This window comes from Sus scrofa, chromosome 9, assembly GCF_000003025.6.
Source record: "Sus scrofa isolate TJ Tabasco breed Duroc chromosome 9, Sscrofa11.1, whole genome shotgun sequence".
Taxonomy (NCBI): Eukaryota; Metazoa; Chordata; class Mammalia; order Artiodactyla; family Suidae; genus Sus; species Sus scrofa.
Window position 1 is genome coordinate 80,655,982 of NC_010451.4, and position 22,764 is coordinate 80,678,745.

The 22,764-nt window shown below is 38.3% G+C and overlaps 1 protein-coding gene across 7 annotated transcripts in view; it reads left to right on the forward strand.

Moving 5' to 3' along the window:
- PHF14 (PHD finger protein 14) overlaps positions 21,204–22,764 on the forward strand; it is a 188,976-nt gene continuing 187,415 nt past the window's right edge. For 5 of the 7 annotated variants that reach the window (XM_013979727.2, XM_013979728.2, XM_005667646.3 and 2 more), the window contains exon 1: positions 21,204–22,379. In XM_013979727.2, the coding sequence (XP_013835181.1) occupies position 22,379 (1 nt within the window). In that variant the 5' untranslated portion in view covers positions 21,204–22,378. The remainder of the gene's footprint in view (positions 22,380–22,764) is intronic. The other 2 variants (XM_003130175.4, XM_005667644.2) reach the window with 2 other exon arrangements.

Genomic DNA, 22,764 nt, shown 5'->3' on the forward strand with positions numbered 1-22,764 from the left:
GGATAGGTGTTAGCTCTTCACTAAATGTTTGATAGAATTTGACTGTGAAGCCATGTGGTCCTGGACTTTTGTTTGTTGGAAGTTTCTTAATCACAGTTTCAATTTCAGTGCTTGTGTTGGCCTGTTCATCTTTTCTATTTCATCTTGGTTTAGTCTTGGAAGATTGTACTTTTCTAAGAATTTGTACATTTCTTCTAGGTTTTCCATTTTATTGCTATATAGTCACATATAGTAGGCTCTTATGATTATTTGTATTTCTGTGATGTCCATTGTTACTTCTTCTTTGTCATTTCTAATTTTATTGATTTGAGTCTTCTCTCTTTTTTTCTTGATAAGTCTGGCTAAGGGTTTATCAATTTTGTTGATCTTTTCAAGGAACCACCTTTTCATTTCAATGATTTTTTCCTATGGTTTTCTTTGTTTCTATTTCATTGATTTCTGCTCTGATCTTTATGATTTCTTTCTTTGTACTAACTTTAGGTCTTGTCTGTTCTCTCTTGAGCTGCTTTAGATGTAAAGTTAGCTTGTTTATTAGAGCTTTTTCTTGTTTCTTGAGGTGGGCTTGTATTGCTATAAACTTTCCTCTTAGAACTGCTTTTGCTGCATCCCATAGGTTTTGGAGTGTTTTATCTTTGCTGTCATTGGCTTCTAAGTATTTTTTAATTTCCTCTTTGATTTCTTCTGTGATCCATAGGTTGTGTAGTAGCATGTTGTTTAGTCTCCATCTGTTTGTGTTTTTTGCAGTTTTTATCTTGTTGATTTGCAGTTGTATAGTGTTGTGGTCGGAAAAGATGCTTGATATGATTTCAATTTTCTTAAAGTTACCAAGGCTGGATTTGTAGCCCAGGATGTGATCAGTCTTAGAGAATGTGCTATGTGCACTTGAGAAGAATGCACATTCTGTTGCTTTTGGATGGAATGTGCTATAAATATCTATTAAGTCCATCTGGTTTAATGCTTCATTCAGGGCTTGTGTTTCTTTATTGATTTTCTGTCTGGATGATCTGTCCATTGCTGTAAGTGGGGTGGTAAAGTCCCCCACTATGATTGTGTTATTGTCTATTTGTCCTTTTAAGGTTGTTAGCAGTTGCCTTATATACTGATGTGATCCTATGTTGGGTTCATAGATATTTAAAATTGTTATATCTTCTTCTTGAATTGATCCTTTGATCATTAGGTAGTGACCTTCCTTGTCTCTTAAAATACTCTTCATTTTAAAGTCTATTTTGTCTGATATAAGTATTGCTACTCCAGTTTTCTTTTGATTCCCGTTTGCATGGAATATTTTCTTCCATCCTCTTACTTTCAATTTGTGTATGTCCCTTGAAGTGAAGTGGGTCTCTTGAAGACAGCATATATATATATGGGTCTTGTTTTTGTAACCATTCAGCCAGTCTATGTCTTTTGGTTGGGGCATTTAGTCTATTAACACTTAAGGTAATTATTGATATGTATGTTCTTATTGCCATTTTATTAATTGCCTTGGATTTGTTTTTGTTGCTCCTTTTTCTTCTCTTCTTCTCTTGTTCTCTCCTCTTTTGGTTTTATGACTATCTTTAGTGTTGTATTTGAGTTGATTTGTCTTATTTGTTTGTGTATCAATTGTAGATTTTCGGTTTGCAGTTACTCTGACGTTTTGATATGAGTCTATATATATATGAAATTGTTTTAAGTTGTTGGTGTCTTAATTGCATGTGCATCTCCAGTGTCCTGCATTTGTACCCTCATCTTCTCACGATTTGTGATTTTAGTGGCATAATTGTGCATGAATGATTTCCTACCTTTACTATATATATGCCATTACTGGTGAGCCGTGTCATTTGTGGTATTTTTGTTTCTGGTTGCAGCCTTTTCTTCTCTGCCTAGAGAAGTTCCTTTAGTGTTTGTTGTAAAGCTGGTTTAGTGTTGCTGAATTCTCTTAGCTCTTGTTTATCTGTGAAGGTTTTGATTTCTCCTTCAAACCTGAATGAGAGCCTTGCTGGGTAAAGCAATCTTGGTTGGAGGCTTTCATCACATGAAGTATATCATGCCACTCCCCTCTGGCCTGCTGAGTTTCTGCTGAAAAACCTGCCAAAAACCTTATCAGGGTTCCCTTGTATGTTATTTGTTTCTTTTTGCTAGCTGCTTTCAATATTTTCTCTTTCTCTTTAATTTTGGTCATTTTGATTTTTATGTGTCTTGGGGTGTTCCTTCTTGGGTTTATTTTATATGATACTCATGCTTCCTGGATTTGAGTGAGTGGTTCCTTTCCCATGTTAGGGAAGTTTTTGGCTATTATCTCTTGGAATATTTTTTCTGTCCCCTTCTCTCTCTCTCTTCTCCTTCTGGCACCTGTATAATATGGATGTTGGTGCATTTAACGTTGTTCCAGATTCTCTGAGACTCTCTTCATTTGTTTTCAATCTTTTTTCTCTTTTCTGTTCCACATCTGTAATATCCTAATCTGTCCTCCACCTCGCTTATTTGTTCTTCTGCCTCCTGTATTCTGCTGTTGGTTGCTTCTAGTGAATTTTTGATTTCAGTTATTGTATTTTGCATCTCTTCTTGTTTAAGTTTTATATCTCGTATTTCTTTGCCCAGTGTTTCATGTAAATTATCCATCTTTGCCTCCAGTTTTTTTCCAATGTCTTACATCATCTTCAGCATCAACAGTCTAAAGTCTTTATCCTGGAGGCTGAGAATCTCCTGATCACTTAGCTGCTTTTTGGGGGGGTTTTCTTTCTCCCTTATCTGAGTTATAGTTCTCTGTCTTTTCATTTTTATAGGTTTTTAGTTAGATGACCTTTTTACAGATAATAGAGTTGTAGCCTCTCTTACTTCTGGTGTATGCTCCCCTTGCGGCTAAAGATGGTACCAGGGCTTGCTGTAGGCTTCCTGATGGGAGAGACTGACGCCTGCCCACTGGTAGGTGCAGCTGATTCCTATCCCTCTGGTGGGTGGAGTTTTGTCTCTGGGTGTGATTAGAGGTGGCTGTGTGCCTGGGGGGTCTTTAGGCAGCCTGTTTACTGATGGGTGGGTCTGTGATCCCACCTGGATTGTTGTTTGGCCTGGGGCTTCTCAGCTTTGATGGGTGGGGCCAGATTTTTCCCAAAATGGTCACCTACAGAGAAAGGCACACTGCTGAATATTCCCAAGAGCTTTGCTACCAATGTCCTCCCGCACAGCAAGCCACATTCACCCCTGTTTTCCCAGGATGTCCTCCAAGAACTGCAGTCAGGTTTGACCCAGATTCCTATAGAGACTTTGCTTTGGACCCAGTGCACATGAAAGTCTGTGCGCACCTTTTAAGAATGCGGTCTCCATTTCCTCCAGTCCTGTGGATGTCCTGCACAGAAGCCCCACTGGCCTTTAGTGCCAGATGCTCCAGGGGCTCTTTCTCCCAGTGCCAGATCCCCACACGTGGGAGTTTGATGTGGGGCTCAGAACTCTCACTCCTGTAGGTGAGTCTCTATGAACCAGTTACTTTCCAATCTGTGGGGCCTCCCCCCCCACCCCTAGGAGGTATATGGTTACTTATATCAGGTAATCACCCCTCCTACAGCTTGATGTGGCCTCCTCTTTGTCTTCTGGAGTAGGATATCTTTTTGAAAGGTTCTGGTCCATTTTGTTGAAGATTGCTCAGCATTTAGTTGTAAATTTTGTTGTTTTTAGGAGAGAAGTTGAGCTCCATTCCTTCTATTCTGCCATCTTAATCCCATCCTCCTAAACAGGATTTAAAAAAAAATTCTTTCTGGGAGTTCCCATCATGGCTTGCAATGGAAGCTAATCTGACTAGGAACCATGAGACTGGGTTTAATCCCTGGCCTCAGTCAGCATGGCTGTGAGCTGAAGTGTAGGTCACAGACTCTTCTTGGATGTGATGTTGCTATGGTTGTGGCATAGGCTGGCAGCCTAGCCCCGATTCAAACCCTAGTCTGGGAACCTCCATATTCTGTGGATGTGGCCCTAAAAAGGGAAAAAAAATAAAATTGTCTTTAATATTTCAATGTTAGTATAAATAAATGCAATAAAGTTCTGTATATTAACCTTGTATCCTGCTACTTTGCTGAATTCATTTTTTTCAGTTCTAATAGTTTTTGTATGGAGTTTTTAAGGTTTTTGTGTATATCATATCATCTCATGTCCATATAATGACAATTTTACCTCTTCCCTTCAATTTGGGTATCCTTTCTTTTTCTTTTTCTGATTGCTGTGGGTAGGATTTCCAGTACTATGTTGAAGAGAAGTAGTAAGAGTAGGCATCCTTGTCTTGGCCCAGATTTTAGTGGAAGGTTTTCAGTTTTTCATCACTGAGTATTATTTTGGCTGTGGATTTATAATAAATAGCTTTTATTATGTTTAGATGTGTTCCCTCTTTACCCACTTTGGTGAGTTTTGATCATGAATGGATGTTGTATTTTGTAATATGCTTTTTCTGTATCTTTTGAAATGATCACATGGTTTTTGTCATTGCTTTTGTTGGTGTCATGTATCACATTGATTTGTGTATGTTGGTAATTCTTATGATGCTGGGGTGAATCCAAGTTGATCATGCTGTAGGATCCTTTTAATGTGCTGTTGGATTTGGTTTGTTGATATTTTGTTGAGGATTTTTTCATCTATACTCATCAAAGATATTGTCCTCTAATTGTATCTGCGTGTGTGTGTCTGTGTGTCTTTGTTTGGTATTGGTATCAGAGTAATGGTGGCTTCATAGAATGACTTTGAGAGTGCTCCTTCCTCTTCAGTCTTTTGTAAACGTTTGAGAAGGATCAACATAAGTTTTTCTTTGAAGGAATTCCCCCAGGGAATCCATCCAGTCCTGGACTTTCATTTTCATGGAGGTTTTGTTATTATAGATTCTATTTCAATTTTAGTGCAGGTCAGCTAGGTGATACATCTCAATTAAAGAGTAATTTGCATGGAAGCTGAAACCTTTTGCAAGGCCCTGCCAAAAACTATCAGCTTTTCATGTTGTTTAGTAAATTAGTTATAGTAGTACACCCATACAAAGTAAATATTGCCTCCAAAATTGAAAGAGGAGTACACTGTGATATGAATTTTTGTGATAAGAAGAACAAAATTCAGTAATAGATCCCCCATTTTTAAAGGCTATCTTGACATGTCCCAGACTATTGGAACCCAAGAAATTTCACTGGGGTGGCAGAAACCTAATTTTTTGGGTCAAATTTACTTTGCACCATCTAGCCTACAATTATCTTACTGAAATATTAGAGAAAGTGTTATTTCATTTTTACTAGATGAAATCAGCATGATACCATAAGGATAACTGGCCAGCATGATTTCTTCTGGGGGAAAAAAAAATCTGAGAGAGAGAGAGGGGAAGATGATGAAGGATACTACATAAAGTCTGCCAAATTGATATATCCCAGAGGTAATACAGTCAAAATGAATTACTAATCAACAGAGAGAAAACTGCTTTTTATGGTCTTTCATAACAACAGTAAATACAAAATCATTCTCCAGTCCAAAATCAAGGTGCCAGCACTTCTTGGGTTCCTGGTGAGAACCTTCTTTTTGGCTTGCAGATGGTGAAAAAAGATAGCTCTTTTTTCTTATAAGTACAGTAATTCCAACATGGGGGCTTCATCATCCTTACCTTTTTAATTGCAATTATTTCCCAAGAGCCCCATTTACAAGTACTATCTATCACACTGGAGGTTGGAGCTTCAACATATGAGTTTTCCAGGGACACAAACATTCATATAGATAGCTTTCCATAACAGCTATAGAACCATCAAGGGAGAGCTAAATCCTATGCTATGAAGTTTAACCCATAACATTGAACAAAGAACATTGAAAAAAGAATCTTCCATTAAAGAGGATTCAAAGAAGTGGAAAGATGTCTCATGCTCCTGCATTGGAAAAATTAATATCATTAAAATGGCCATACTACCCAAAGCAACCTACAGATTCAATGCAATCCCTATCAAATTTCCCATGACATTTTTCACAGAACTAGAAAAAACAATCCAAAAATTTATATGGAACCATAAAAGACCCAGAATTGCCAAAGCAATCCCAAAGGGGAAAAAAAAAACAGGAGTCATAACTCTCCCAGACTTCAGACAATGTTGTAAAGCTACAGTAATTGAGACAGTGTGGTACTGTTACAAAAACAGACATATAGACCAATGAAACAGAATAGATAGACACCCCAGAAATAAACCCATACACCTTTGGTCAATTAATCTTCAACAAAGGAGGCAAGAATATAGAATGGGAAAAAGACAGTCTCTTCAGCAAGTGGTGCTGGAAAAATTGGACAGATGCATTTAAATCAGTGAAACTAGAACACACCTTAACAGTGTGCAGAAAAATAAACTGAAAATGGCTTAAAGACTTAAATATAAGAAAAGATACCATAAAACTCCTAGAAGAGAACATAGCCAAAACATTCTCTGACATCAACTGCACAAATGTTTTCTTAGGTCAGTCTCTCAAGGCAACAGAAATAAAAGCAAAAAATAAACCAATGGGACCTAATAAAACTGACAAGGTTTTGCATAGCAAAGGAAACTGTAAAAAAAAAAAAAAGATAACCTACGGAAAAAATACTTTCAAATAATCCAACTGACAAGGCCCTAATCCCTAAAATACACAAACAACTTATACAGCTCAACAGCAAAAAAAAAAAAAAAAAAAAAAAAAAAAAAAAAAAAGCCAAACAACCAAAAAAAAAAAAAAAAAATAACCCTGGAGTTCCTGTCGTGGCTCACTGGTTAATGAAACCAACTAGCATCCGTGAGGACACAAGTTCAATCCCTGGCCTCGCTCAGTGGGTTGAGGATCCAGTGTTGGCATGAGCTGTGGGTGTAGGTCGCAGACATGGCTCGGAGCACATGTTGCTGTCACTGTGGTGTATCCTGGTGGCTACAGCTCCAATTCTACCCCTAGTGTGGGAACCTCCATATGCCACAGGTGTGGCCCTAGAAAGACAAAAAACAAAAAACAAACAACCCGGAGTTCCCATCGTGGCGCAGTGGTTGACGAATCTGACTAGGAACCATGAGGTTGCAGGTTCGGTCCCTGCCCTTGCTCAGTGGGTTAACGATCCGGCATTGCCGTGAGCTGTGGTATAGGTTGCAGACGCGGCTTGGATCCCGCATTGCTGTGGCTCTGGTGTAGGCCAGCGGCTACCGCTCCGATTAGACCCCTAGCCTGGGAACCTCCATATGCCATGGGAGCAGCCCAAAGAAATAGCAAAAAGACAAAAAAAAAAAAAAACAACCCCACTGAAAAAATCAGCAGAAGACCTAAATAGATATTTCTCCAAAGAAGACATACAGATGGCTAACAGGCATATGAAAAAATGCTTAACATCACTAATTATTAGAGAAATGCAAATCAAAACTATAATTAGGTACCATCTCACACCAGTCAGAATGCCCATCATTAACAAGTCAATAAATAACTAATGCTGGAGAGGGTGTGGAGAAAAGAATATTTTCCTTCACTGTTGGTGGGAATATAAATTGGTAAAACCACTATGGAAAGCAGTATGGAATTCCTCAGATAACTAAATATAGAACTACCACATGATCCAGCAATCCCACTCCCAGGCATATATCTGGACTAAACTTTCACTGAAAAAGATACATGCACCTGTATGTTCATAGTAGCACTATTCACAACAGCCAAGACATGGAAACATCCATTGACAGATGAATGGATTAAGAAGATGTGGCACATATACGCATGGAATTCTACTCAGCCATAAAAAAGAAAATAATGCCATTTGCAGCAACATGGATGGAAATAGAGATTGATACTATGTGACATAAGTCAAAAAGAGAAAGACAAATACCATATGATATCACTTATATCTGGAATCTAATATATGGCACAAATAAACCTATGGGAATTCCCATCATGGTACAATGGAAACAAAACAGACGAAGAACTATGAAGTTGTGGGTTTGATCCCTCCCTTGCTCAGTGCGTTAAAGATCCGGTGTTGCTATGGCTGTGGCGTAGGCCATCGGCTACAGCTCTGATTCGACCCCTAGCCCAGGAACCTCCATATACCTCAGGTGTGGCCCTAAAAGGACAAAGACATATACCTACCCACTTGTGATGGAACATGATGGAGGATAATATGAGAAAAATGTGTGTATATATATATGTATATATATATATATATATGTATGATTTCATTGGGTCACTTTGTTGTACAGCAGAAATTGACAGAACATTGTAATTTGAGTATAATAAAAAAAATTTAATAAGAGAAACTTCCAAATTTATAACATAAAGCAAGCATTAACCTTATATTAAAACTTGACAAAAATCATCTACCCATGCTTTCTTTAATCCCAATTAGACTAATTACAGAAGTTTTATCAAAGAAATATTAAATCCCTCAAAATGTATGTCCCTAGTAAAATGTGTTGAGTTAAAATTACTCCATTTAAAAACTATTCTCAAAGAAATCTACTGAGTGTGTTTTGTTTTTTGTTTATTCCTTGGTTTTGTCAACTGGCGTGCCTGGCAGTGTCTGCAGGTGCGCTGTGGGGCCGCATCCACCTGTGTCCGACCCAGCATCAAGGACCAGGAGGCCTGACCAGCTGATCTCCCATGCATGTGGCTTCAGGGCATCCCCATTGACCAGTTTGAATAAAGAAAGTGCATTTGGATTAGGGAAAAAAAAAAAAAAACTATTCACAGACTTGAACTTCCAAGATTGGCAGACTGAGTTATTCAGACAATGCAGACTATAACTTTCAGTTCAAAAACATTGAAGGGTGAATAATGTCCACTGAAAATTCATGAATACCTGAACTCTCAGAATATGAACTTATTTGGAAATAGGCTCTTTGCAGATATAATTAGTTAAGATCGTAGCGATTAGGGTGGGCCTTGAATTCAATGATTGCTATCCTTATAAGAAGAGGTGAGGACACACAGACACAGAGACACATAAAGAAGGCCATGTGAAGATGGAGACAGAAACTGAAGTTATCCTATAATAAGTGCAGGAACACCAGGAATCACTCGGAACTTAAAGAAGCACAGAGAGATTCTCTCATAGAGCCTCTGCAGGAAATAAAACCCTGTCAACACCTTCATTTCATAGTTCTCCAGAACTTTGAGAAAGTAAATTCTTAATATTTTAAGCCACACAATTTATAGTGTCAGTCCTTGAAAACTGATTTTGGTACCAAGAGAGAGGGCTGCTGTAAAAAAAAAAAATACCTAAAAATGAGGAAATGTATTTCAGCAGGGTAATGGTGGAGGCTGGGAGAAATTTGAAGTACATGATAGAAAAAGCCCACATTGTTTTGAAGAGACAGTCGTTAGCAGTATAGATATCAAAGGCGGTGCTAGTAAAGGTTCAAATGGAAGTGAGGAGCACAATCAAGAAAGTTTCTGTCGTCTTGGAGAATATATATACTCCATTCTGTCATGAACAGAATATTGGTAGAAATATGAACATTAAAGGGGCTTCCGGTTTGGGTGCAGAAAAAGAATACGTTATCGTACATTGGAAGATAGGTGAACTTTGTTATAAGTGGCAGATAATTTGACTGAATTTTGTTCTGCTGTTGGGTATAAAGCAGAAATTGGATATTTAGCTGAGGAGATTTCCAAGCAAAGTTTTGAAGGTACAGCCTTGTTTTTCCTTACTAATTATAGTAAAGTCAGGACGAAAGAGACGAAGAAGGAAATGCCAAGAGAAATGAAGGCGGTGCAAGACAGTGTCCAATATCTATGAAATTGAAGTCTTGGAGAAGACTAGGAGACTAAAGAAGAAAAGATATTTGGAGGTATATTAACAAATATTATTTCAAATCTGATGTCATATATCGAACTAAAGATTCAATACTCTCTTCAAGTCCTATATAGAAGAAAACGAAAACCACACCTAAATATATTGATGATGAGTGTATAAATTTGTACTACACTTCACAAATCTATTTCCATTGTAGTATTTGAATACTATATGGTCCACTAATTTCAATTCGAGATATAAGACCTAACATAAATGTGTGTTTATATCCACTGAGATATTAATAAAAATATGCATAGGATCATTATTTACAGTAGCTTGAGCTGGGAAGAGCCAAAATATTTATCAAGGATAAATAAATAAATAGTTATACGTTTAACTGTGTGCTTCCACTATGCAAATGAGTTACAACTACAAACAACAACATAGGTGTTCCTCACAAAAAATATTAGTCAAAGAAACCAGAAACAAAACATATACTGTATAAGTCCATGTACATAAATTAAAAAAAAATTTTTTTTGTCCCTTTGTAGCTATTATCTCCGAGATTACTCTTTTCAAGTGTTCTATTGGACCGGTTCTGTATTGTTTTGATTCTCGAGTTTTTTTTTTTTTTCCATGGCCACACTTGTGACATATGGAAAGTTCCCAGGTCAGGGTTAGAATCCAAACTGTGGCTGCCACCTATGCCATAGATGTGGCAACACCAGATCCTTAACTCTCTGCACTAAAATGGGAACTCCCTTGAGTTTTTCTGTCCCTTTCTTTTCCTTTCTTCTTTTTTCCCATTCTTGTTTTAGTGTCTCTGTTTTGGATTGTAGCCAAGAACTAAGGCCCATTAGAAGCCCTGTATGGGTGGGAGCAAGGCTTCTTCACTGGTTGTCATTACTTGATGTAATCAGAGGGTGAACCAGCCATGTTGCAGGGAAGCCCCCAGAGATCAGTACTTGGATCTCCTCTTAGAGAGTTTTGTTCATTTCCTCTAGAGAATAATCTTCCTGTTTCTTGCCAGGACACATGTATTCCTGGATGCCTGCTCCTGAGAGGGAGGTAGGGGGAGGGTCTGGGGGCCCTACTGTTCAGTATATGGGCCTCTATCTAATCCCCTGTTTTCAGCTTCATTCCAAATCCTTGACTTCTGAGCTGAAGCCTCTGCTTGATCTTCTCCAGAGAATAAACCTCCCATCTCATACAGAGGTGAGGGAATCTGAATGATGCCCAGTTTCCTGGGATGCCTGAGGGGGCTTGGAAGATCATAGATAGGTAAACATAGATCTTCAATAACTTCATGGTTTTCAGCAGCACATTTTACTCTGGTTTCCAGAGTACCCAGTGCTTCGGAGGCCTAGGTCTCTTCATCTGACGGAAGGACGAAACGGTTTGCTTTCCATCTGTGTAGTTCTTCTGTAGGCACAAAGATTTTACCTCCTCTGTTCCTCTAGAGCAGTCACTCGTCAGCCGTCTGCTTCCTGGCTTCCCAAACCTATTGAAACAGATCCTCCACTACCTCCTTACTTAGTTGTTCTTCTGGACTCTGGTGATTGGTATTTTTATTCCTTTACGTTCACTTAGTGAGTGTGAGGATGAGAAGAGATTGAGATGGGTACTTGGTCCACCATGTTTGACCAGAGCCTAGTCAGCTCATCCTCTCCTTGATCTCTACTCAGTTTGTTTCTGACCCCGCTGGTGGGCAAGGACCCTAGTGGCCAGAATTAAGTGGACCTCAGTTTCAGGGACTCTCCCAATGCTCTGAGCCCTGAGAGCATCCAGGAGGGGAGCCTTGGAGCAGGTCAGATTCCCCTGGTGAGCCTACTTCTCCCACTTGTGGAGCCTCAGTGCTCAGGTCTAAGGCCAAAACCATGTGGGGGAATATTTGCAGGTGAGCGGAAGAGCTTGGCGGGCAACCTCAGGATGTGTATTCCTCTCCATCAGTGGAATTTCTCCATATCCCAGACCCTACCCAGAGCTGGTGTCTGGATTTACTGAGGTTCAGGTTCTTTGTGCCTCAGCACAGAAATAATTCAGCAAAAGACAAAGTGATCCATGTACATACATTTTTTTTTAAATAGTGTTAGACTCAAGATGATGATTAAATTTATAGGCAGTGGAGGGTATTAATTGAGGGAATTCAAGAGAGGCTTCTTGGTCTTGGCATGGGTGGTGTTTATAAAGGTGTTTGTTTCTTGATCCTTTCATCTGTATTTTTATTTTTTTTCACTTTAATATTTTCCACAAAAATTTCTTCTTTTTTTTTTTTTTTTTTTTTAACTGAGTTGTGTGAATACTCCTGTGTGGTGAAGCAGCAGGTTAAGGATCTGGCATTGTCACAGCTGTCGCACAGGTCCTAGCCTGGGAACTTCCACGTGCCACAAGTGCAGCCAAAAAAAAAAAAAAAAAAAAAAAAAAAAGCTGAGTTGTGTAGATTTAGAACAATGTTCAGGAGTTTGCTTATGCACTGTCACTTAAAGATCTGATGGATTATAAAGAACAGAAGGTATCATTTGTGCATTTTTGTTTGTTTGAAAGCTTTGCCACCTTTTGAGTTGATGACATGAAACCTCCTGTCTCTAACTAACCTTATTTGTCTGTCTAACATACAATATTGTAGACTTTATGATGTTGCGCCACTGATGCTGTCTTTGCCCATCTGCTTTGCTTTCTTGGGACTTGCCCCTTGAGAAATTCGGTCCCTAGACTGCCATTCAAATGCACTGAAACATAATTAAATACCTCAGCTTGTCTAAGAGATCTGTTTAATATATAGCTATTATATCAAATATTGAAGTATTCACCTCTCACTTTCATCTTTTCTCCATGCAGAACAAATACTGATATGTCATAGTATAATGTTAGTTTAAAAACAAACTGTAGTGTGGATGAACCATGAAAACACTGTGCTGGATAAAAGAAGCCAGACAGATAAGACCACACATTTTTTAATTCCATTTGTATGAAAAGACTAGAATAGGCAAATCCCAGGAGACAGAAAGTAGATTAGTGATTGCCAGGGGCTGGGAATGGGAAAACAAGGAGTAACTGCTGATGGGTTTGGGCTATCTTTCTGTGATGTTATAAACATTCCAGAATTAGATAGTGGTGAAGATTGTACAGCTTTTGAATATGCCAAAAATTTTCCATATAGAAGGGTAAATGTTATGGTATATGAATTGTATCTCAATAAAGCGATTATGGAAACTCAGCCCTGAGCTAAGCACCTTGTTAAAAAAAGAATCTTGTTAGGTCTAGAGAGATGACTGGCTAAGGCACAAAGATGAAGTGAAAATTTATTTTCATAATAGCCTTTTGTACACTTAAAACTTTTGTACTGTGTACAAAAATATTATTTATGAAAAATAAACTTTAAAATTTCAATATTATTCTTTTTTTATATATGTGGCAAGTTTTTAATACTAGAACAAATCCTGGCTGTCTTGAAGAAAAGTCTGTAGTCAGTATATTTCACATAATTTGAAAAGAGTGATTATCAACAAACCCGATATTTGAAAATATTGAAATGCCTTTAAAAGTTCTCGGCCATCCAAAGTTGCAGCTGAGGGAGTTCCGGTTGTGGCACAGCAGAAACTAATCCAACTAGGAATCATGAGGTTGCAGGTTTGATCCCTGGCCTGGCTCAGTGGGTTAAGGATCCAGCATTACTGTGAGCTGTGGTGCAGGTTGCAGACGTGGCTTTGATCTGGCATTTCTGGGGCTGCGGCGTAATCCGGCAGCTGTAGCTCCCATTAGATTAGACCCCTAGCCTGGGAACCTCTATATGCCACAGAGACCTTAAAAAGCAAAAAAAAAAAAAAAAAAAAAAAAGTGCATTTGAGAATTCTGATTAAACCTGACTTCTATTCTTTTGTGGATATTCTGTGTCTTTTCTCTGTGGAAGTATTTAGGATTCTCTGTAAGCTCAGATATTTCATTACAATATTTTTGTACTTTACTAATATTTTTTCTCCTGATTATCTCTGAAAACATTATGTCAAGACAAAATGAGCCAGGGATTCTCTGCAACAAATATCATTAAGAGATCACAAATAATAGCCATTTGGCTAGCTGTTGGCTCCAGCCCAACTCAGTATTTCTTATTTTTATCCTAATGTCCTATCATAGCAAACACTTGTTACCAAAGACTTGCCTTCAATAGGCACTTTATTCCAGGTGATCACATGCAATACCAAAGTAACTGTTTTATCACTGCGTGCCTTAGACTACTAGTATCTTATTTCCCACTAGTAATGAAGTCATCAATGCCTTTTGACCTACACCAAGTCAAATAATAAATCTTGAACTCCCACTGATGAGAGGTTTTATTTGTTTGTTTTCTAAAGACCTTTTGGGCTCAGCACTGTACCAAACAAGATTTTAGTAGAAGCAATAGAAACCACGCTAAGTGTTTTATGCTGAAAAGAAATTTGGTACATACAAAATCATTTGAAAGGCTGAAGGAGTGAATGTCAGAGATCCAAAGTTTTTAGTTTCAAGATTATACAACTGTAGCTCTGATACAGAAGTCAGAATACAAAGGGCAGCTATTGCTGCTAACCTTTTCCAGAACTGGTTCTCCACCATGACTTTATATCTTTGAAACTGGTGAGTAGATGCCCGCATATAGATTCTATTTTCATAGATAATAGAGCATTTTGTGGTGCTGCTACAGCTAAAAGAGATGGTCTCTGCTTTCTTTGCATGTTTTAAATCTTGAACATGAGAGACCTGATATGTATGTATTATATAATTATCTTAAAGATTAAAAAATTAAAACCTCTCATTTTGGTAGTTTTACTTAAATATTTATTGATTCTTGGTTGCCTATGTGTCTGTATACATAAATTATGTAGTTTTGGTAGCCAGAATTTATATACATTGCCTAAGTCAGTCCTGTTTGCCTGGCAGATAATGAATGTAAGTTTTGTTTATAGATGTTCTTGCTCTGATGGTTGTGGTGGGTGGGAAGAACATCGATATAAGGAGGGTGCACAAAACTAGTCTCTCCTTTATGGTTTATTGGTAATTTTTATGCTGGATTTTCCTGTTTTTTATGGCAGTTCATGCCACTAGGTTCATTAGCTCCTATAAACCTGGTGCCCATTCTGGTAATTTCTGGAATCAGACTTCTCACTTAATAAAAATGAACTTGAAGTTTTTATTCTGGGGAGAAACAGTTTTCAACTCCTCTGAGAATTGATTGTTATGTAGATTCTTTCACTTATAATGAATTACCCAGCCTATTGTCTTAAGTTTCAGCTCATCTCACAGGCCACATTATGTATTACCTGAGGTTATGCAGAGACTTCACAGGAAAAACTCACTTCAGTGACTCATCTCTTTCACCTGGATGAGAAGATCCACTTTTGTTTGTTTGTTTTTTGTCTTTTCTAGGGCCATACCCACAGCCTATGAAGGTTCCCAGGCTAGGAGCTGTAGCCGCAGGCCTACGCCATAGCCATAGCAACACCAACACCAGATCCAAGCTGCATCTGCAACTTACACCACAGCTCACGGCAACGCTGGATTCTTAACCCACTGAGCGAGACCAGGGGTCGAACCTGCAACCTCATCGTTCCTAGTCAGATTCATTAACCACTGATCCATGATGGGAACTCCAATCCACTTTTAATCAGAGGGGTTTTGTTGGCAATCTGAGCCTATCTCCATGACTATAAACATTCTTTGCTAGTCCTCAAAAATTTGTTTGTTACACCCCTCTAAAGTTTATAGCAGTACTGTGGTTTTAAGGTTTATTTCTATTTTTATATTTCTTCTGTGATTTGAGTGAAATTTGGGGAGGGTAGAAAGGTAAATGATATGTTCAATTACCCTTTGTGAGCCAGACCTATTAGCCTTAGGTTTATGACAAACTGATTTCTACTTTTCTGGCTGCTTCAAAAACTAATCGGGATTTACAGGTTCTCTCTCAATTCAGATAATACAATTCAGTTTTTTTCATTTATTTTAATTTCCCAAAGCACCCATCTCTTTACTTCCATATTTCTTTGATTTGTTTACAATCATTATGAACTACGACTTTTCTAGTTTTCTTATCCTTAATTATTAATTATATTAAATCCTACACTTTCATAATCAATAGTTATTTACAATTAATTATAATCTTTCATTTTTATGGGTTTTTTTTTTGTGTGCGTGTTGCATGACTTCCTATATCTTGGACATTTTCCTATTTTCCTGGAGTAATTTTGAAGATAGGTTACTTTGTCATTTACTTCTAAAAAATTTTATTTAATGAGAGAGGGTATTTTCATAAAATCCAGATTCTAAATGAAGAATCACAGACTCAAAGAATTCAAGTTGATTTTTTTTTCTTTTTAGGGCCACACAGGCAGCATATGGAAGTGCCTAGGCAAGGGGAAGTGCCTAGCAAGAGCTGCAGCTGTTAGTCTACACCACAGCCACAGAAACACTGGATTGAGCCAGGCCAGGGATTGAACCTACATCCTCATGGGTGCTACTCAGGTTCGTCAGGTTCGTCACTGCTGAGCTTCAACCGAAACTCCTCAAGTTGGCTTTTTAAAGACACAGAAATTCACTGGTAAAGTTTTGCCTAAAATTCAAGTCTCCAGACTCTTTGTTTACTGTCTTTTGCTTATCTGTTTCTTTTTCCTGTAGCAAGTGTCCACAGCAACAATATGCTGCTTACATCACCGCCTTTGTAGGACTAGTTTGAAGGGCCATTTCTAAATATATATCTGCTTTTTATAATTATTATTGATGATGCTTGTACAATCACATTCAGCTTACATAGTTGAACAGAATTGTGAATATTAAGCGTATTCTTTGGCAAAAAACTCCATTAAGGCCACTTATAGTTGTAGCTATCAGGAAATAGTTGTTCTTATAATATGTATAGTAAAGCATGTGTACCTCAAATTTTAATGTAGAACCAAAAAAAGAAACATGATGGATTATAATAAAAATATCTTAACAAGAAGATGGCAGATCATTACAACATATAAATTTTTTTGAGTTAAGAATGCCAATGGTAATTTATCATGTGTGCCTTCAAGATGTACAAAAATTTATAGGAAATTATATAATAGCAGTTTATAAGTAATGAAAACTATTTATATGACATAAAAATAATAGTAATGCACTCATGATTATAGATGCAATAATAATCAAAAAAATACTAGCAAAACTGAATTCAGTAACATATTCACCATGATGAAGAGAAATTTATACCAGTGATGCATGGGTTAGTTCAACATATGAAAATCAATGTATTTTTGTACCATATTGATAAAATAAAGTGCAGAAACACAAGATCATCTCAACAGACACAGATGATAATAAAACTCAAAGCTCTTTTATAATAAAAACAATCAACAACCTAGAAACAGAAAGGAAGTTCCTATACCTGATAAAGAGCATCTGTGAAAGCCCATCAGCTAATACAGCTAAATAGTAAAAGACTCCAGAGAGTGTTAAATGTGGCAGCATAGGAAGTTACTGAATTTACTTCCTTCCACAAACACAATAAATCTACAGCTACATCCAGACTGATTCCTTCTTTTTTTTTTTTGGACTAATTCCTTCTTAAAGGGACCTAAAAACTGGATGAACAGAGCCTACATAACAAAGATTAAAATGACAATATTAAAATGAGGAGAAGATGAAATGTAGTCCCATCAAGGAAGAAAAAAAAACCAAACCTGAGCCATGGTGATCCACAATTAGGAGAGATCACAAAGGTGCAGATCTTTCCCTAAGGAACAAAGGCTTTGAGCTCCCTATCAGGCATCCCAACCCTCAGAGCCTTCATCAAAGAGGTGAGCCTTCAAACACCTAGTTTTAAAACCAGCAGAGAACACATCCAGAAAACTATAGAACCAGAGATAATGAAAAACATGCTTTAGAGGGCCCACATGCAGACTCACTTAACCCCAAAACCAGTACAAAAACACCAGATTAAAAAGTGCATGGACCATAGGTGACGGGGACCCACTTAGTAATCTTGACGTATTTACTAGAGAAGCGAAAACCAGTTAGGACATTCCCTGAGGACTGAGATGCAAATAGGAGACATTTTGCTAAACTGTAAGCAGTAGGGGAAAAATCCCATTAAGAGCCCTACCCAGCCCTGTTCCTTGGCCGGCCTCACAGCTGGCTAGGGAATAGCTTCATCTACCAGTGCTCTGCAGCAGTCATGACACCACCACAGCAGGAGGGTGCATGCAGCCCACCTAGGGGACACTTCTAGAGGATTTGGCTCTGGTAGCCAGCTGGGATTGCTTTTCTGAGTCCAAAAGGACATCTCCTACATGAGGCCACTCTTTGAGGACTGAAAGAGGTAGTTGATTTACCTAGTACAAAGAAATAAACACAGAGAATTAGGCAAAATGAAGAAACAGAGGAATATGTTCCAGTTGAAAGAACAAGGCAAAACCTTAGCAAAAGAACCCAACAAAATGGAGATAGCAATCTACTTGACAGTTCAAAGTAATGGGCATGGAGATACTCACAAAACTCATGAGGGGAATGGATGAACAAAGTGAGATTTTCAACAGGAGATAGAAAATATAAGAATGTACCTAACAGAAGTTATAATTGAACTGAAAAATACACTAGAGGAGGCCGACAGCAAACAGAATGAAGTGGAAGAGTGTATCAGTGAACTGGAAGACAAAGCAATGGACTCTACCATACAGAGTTGCAAAATGAAAAAAAGAATTTTAAAAAGTGAAGATAGCTTAAGGAACTTCTGAGACAACATCAGGCAAAATAGCATTGCCATTATAGGGGTCCCTGAAGTAGAAGAGAGAAAAAGGGTCAGTATGGCAATTCCTCAGAAATTAAAAAAAGAACTATTATATGACCCTGCTAGGCCATTTCTTGGTATTTAATCAAAAACTTAAAAATACTTATTCAAAAAGATGTGCAATCCCATGTTCATTGCAGCATTATTTGTAATAGCCAAGATATGGAGCAACTTAAGTGTCCATTGATTGATAAATGTATAAAGAAATTGTAGTATACAGTTGACCCTTGAACAAAATGGGTTTGAACTCTGCATGTTCACTTATACTTGAATTTTTTTTCAGTAAATGTAGTACCTGTAGTTTCTTTTTACAGATCATTAAATTAGCTAGGTGTGGGGAAAAGTTTGTGTGTTTGATTAGAGATCACAACTTGTGGACTCAAATGATCTAAAGTTTCAATCCTGATGCTATCAAAACTGTTTCTGCTTCCTGCCCTTGGGTGAGTCACTTACCCACTTCCCTGTTTTTGATTAGAGATAGCAGTGCTCAGATTTTGACTACGTGGCGGGTCAATGCCCCTAATTTCTGAGTTGTTCAGAGGTTAGCAGTAGATATATACAATGGAATACTATTCAGCCACAAAAAGAACATATTCCTTCCATTTGCATTAACAAGGATGGGCCTTGAGAGTATTATATATATATATAATAAGTGAAATGAGTCAAACAGAGAAAGACAAATGCCATATAATTTCACTAATATGTGGATTCTAAAAAGACAAAACAGTACAAATGAACACAGAAAATAAAACAAAAACAAACTTAGAGATACAGAGAACAGATTATTCGTTAGAGAGGAAGGGGATGGGGTGAAATGGGTGAAGGAGGTCAAGTGTATGGTGATGAATGGTAACTATAGACTCTGGTGGTGATCACTTTGTAGTGTACACAGTTGTCAAATTATAATGCTGTACACCTATATATATTCTTATATATATGTAAGTTTTCTCAAAAATCTATCAGTTTATCCTCCTATGATCAGAAGACAAGGAAGTCAGCTCTCCTACATTTGTTCAATTGCACACTGGATATTCTAGCAAGGGCAGTTAGGTGAGAGAAAAAAAAAAAAAAGGCAACCAGAAAAGGGAGGAAAAAGTTTAACGTCATTTCCTGAAAATTGCACATATTTTTTTCTAACATTGCATTAATTGGAATTTAATTACATAATTGCACATAACTTCAAATTAAAGAATGCAGTCTTTATTCTTAGAAAGCTTGTGACTAGTTAAAGTTTATTTTTGAAGAAGAAGGTGATAAAAGGTATTGGGAGATGATTGTCAGTCTCTTCCACAATTATTAAATGCACATCAAAAAAAGGAATCAGCTATTTTCCATCCTTCCTTCTTTCTTTTCTTTCTTTCTCTTTCTTTTCTTTCTTTCTTTTTCTTTTCTTTCTTTCTTTCTTTTTCTTTTCTTTCTTTCTTTCTTTCTTTCTTTCTTTCCTTTCTTTTCTTTCTTTCTTTCCTTTCTTTTCTTTCTTTCTTTCCTTTCTTTCTTTCTTTTCTTTCTTTCTTTCTTTTTCTTTCTTTCTTTTTCTTTCCCTCTTTCTTTCCTTCCTTCTTTCTTCCTTTCCCCTTCCCCTTCCTCCCTCCCTTCCTTATTTCCTTACCTTTTTTCTTTTCATATTTAAAATTTTTTTAACACATGAATTGCAAAGTTTAAACAAGTCTAAATGTAATATAATCCCCTGGATTGGCCCTTGGAACAGAAAAAGGATATTAGTGGAAAAACTAGTACAATTTGAATTTTACTTAATTGTATTATTCATGCTATTGTACTATTGTTAATTTTTAGTTTTATAAATTTCCAGGGTTATGCATGTATTGACATTAAATGGAAGCTATGTGAAGAATACAAAGCAACTGGAGTTCCCTTGTGGCACAGCAGGTTAAGAATGTGGCATTGTCACTTCAGTGACTTGGGTCGCTGCTGTGGCTCAGGTTTGATCCCTGGCCTGGGAACTTGCCACATGCCATGCGTGTGACCAAGAAAATAAAGAGTATAAAGAAATTCAGTACTATCTTTGTACACTTCAATAAATCTAAAATTAATCCAAAACTGAAAGTTTAAAAAATGATTGCTAATAGGCAATGGCCAAGGGTTTGGAAAATAAATATTTTGATTGGAGAAATAACAGCTCTGAAAGCAAGTGGGGAGCATTAAAGATCAGATGCCACCTTTCCATGCTGAGAAAAGGAGGGGCTTTCATTTGAGAGGCCTGCAGGGCAATTTTCCATTTTATACAGAGAGGTACAAGAATGATCATTGGAAGGGAAAAGGGCTTTCTAAGTATTAAAATTTCAGAATGAAAGTTTCTTTGGCACAATAGAAAAGTTTGAGTGGGCAGTGGTAGTTTGGGTTAGGGAACTAAAGGTTCAGAGATTGAAGGTTCAGAGAAATTGCATTTTTAGCAGTGATGAGGAACAGAGAAAGATGAGGTTACAGTAACGTTAGGTTGGAAAGTCCTGAGGCATTAGAGGTTGCCCAGGTTTTGAGGAATCTGACTAGCCATGTTCTTAGTCCTTGTCATTTGCACATGTCCTTTCTTTGGTCTAGAACCTGTCTTTTTTTCCTCCCTTTCCCAGTTTAGACGCTATATCTGGATCTAAATGTAACTTTCTGCAGGAAGACTTCTCTTCTCCTAGCATGGGTACTTTTTCCCCTGGCAGCACTTTTCACAATAGCAATTGCTCACTTTTTTTGCTTGTATCTTCAACTATGCCTTAATATCTGGCAGGGAAAAGATAACAACTCTCTTGCTGAAGATTTAGCCACTATGTAGTTATTCCATAAATTGTACAATAAGTACTTACTAATTTTTCAAATTTAGTGTTACAAAATTTAATTCATTCACAAAAGATTTCAACACTTTTATTGGCGGAATAAATGAGTGAATTGAATCAGTTTCATCCAAATTTTTCTCTACCTTTGAAATATAAACATTTAAAAAGTACTAATATTGCTCAGATTTTCAGTGTTTTTAAAAAAATAAACCTGTATGTGAACAAACATGGCGTTTCGCAAGGACTGACAAATCCAATTGTACATACTTTTCTCATGTTTATACAGATTTAAACATTCACCTCAAAAAATAAATTCCCGAAGTGTATGAAAAGCACTATTCCACATTCATGGGGACACACATCCTGCCGTCTTATCAGAAACAAAAACTGGCTTCCCCCAGATTTGGACTGAAGACTGGGCCTAAGAAGTTTGCGGAAGGAGGGTCTTGGAGACCTCTGGGCTCCGGCTCCGTAATGCGCGGCTGCGCTGGGCTCCGTCTCGGCTTCCATTCGGCTCCGTCCGGCTCCGTTCGGCTCCTCCTCCCGAAGCGAGAGTGGAGGCGAGTCCAGAGCATGCGCTCTCAGGTTGAGCTGATCTTAGGGCTGCTCTCTGGCTGGAGTTTTCACTTCCTTCTCTTCAGAGCTGTATCCGGGTCGTTGCTTTCCCTATTGTCTTAGACAACCGGCCTCGGACTGTGCAAATTCTGGGTCTTTTGTTGCAGGCTAATAAAGTTTTTCTTTCTTTCATTATTTTTTTTTCCTAAGAGTTTTGTCGGGGGAAATTAACCCCCCAGGGCTGCCGGGTTGGCCGCGCTGCCTGGGCCGGAGGGCGCCTCTGGCCGGGGAGAGCCAAGGGAAGCCACCAGAGCTGCCGGGGCCGGTTCTCTGAGGACTAGGGGCCGGGGGGGCGGGAGGGGAACCACGGGGGGGGGGCACTTAGGGCGCCCTGGTTAGTCCGCGGCGCCGCCTGTTTTTAAATAGCATCTTTCAGACTTGTTTCCGCGGTCTCAGTCCTCGACCTCGGCGCTACCTGGGCTCTCGAAGCCTCTCCCTAGGTCTCCTTCAAACGACCACCTCGGATTCCTTAGTAAGTGTGTCAGAGGCGTCCGCGGGCAGACAGATCCATTTCAGTCCTTGCAGAAGTCAGGGCCGGCGGGAGTAGGGCAGGGGTGGGAGGGTCCTGGGGGAAGTCGGACCTTTTGTGGACGTTCCCCCAGGTTCCAAGGTCCGTGAGAATGAACATTGCCTTTTATATTCCCTGCGCTTTGCATTTTCTTCATACTGACTGTTAAGATGTCTAAGTGAGAGATTACGAGCGAATCTCAGAAACAAGATTTTTAAAGAGGGTCAGTTTCAATCTTGGTCGGCCTGGGTTCGCATTTGCTGCACCTGAGGGACTGGTGCTGCCAGTGTGGCTGCCTGACCCTCCCCAGGCCAACCTTCCCATCTCACCTTTTGCTGAGAATTGAATT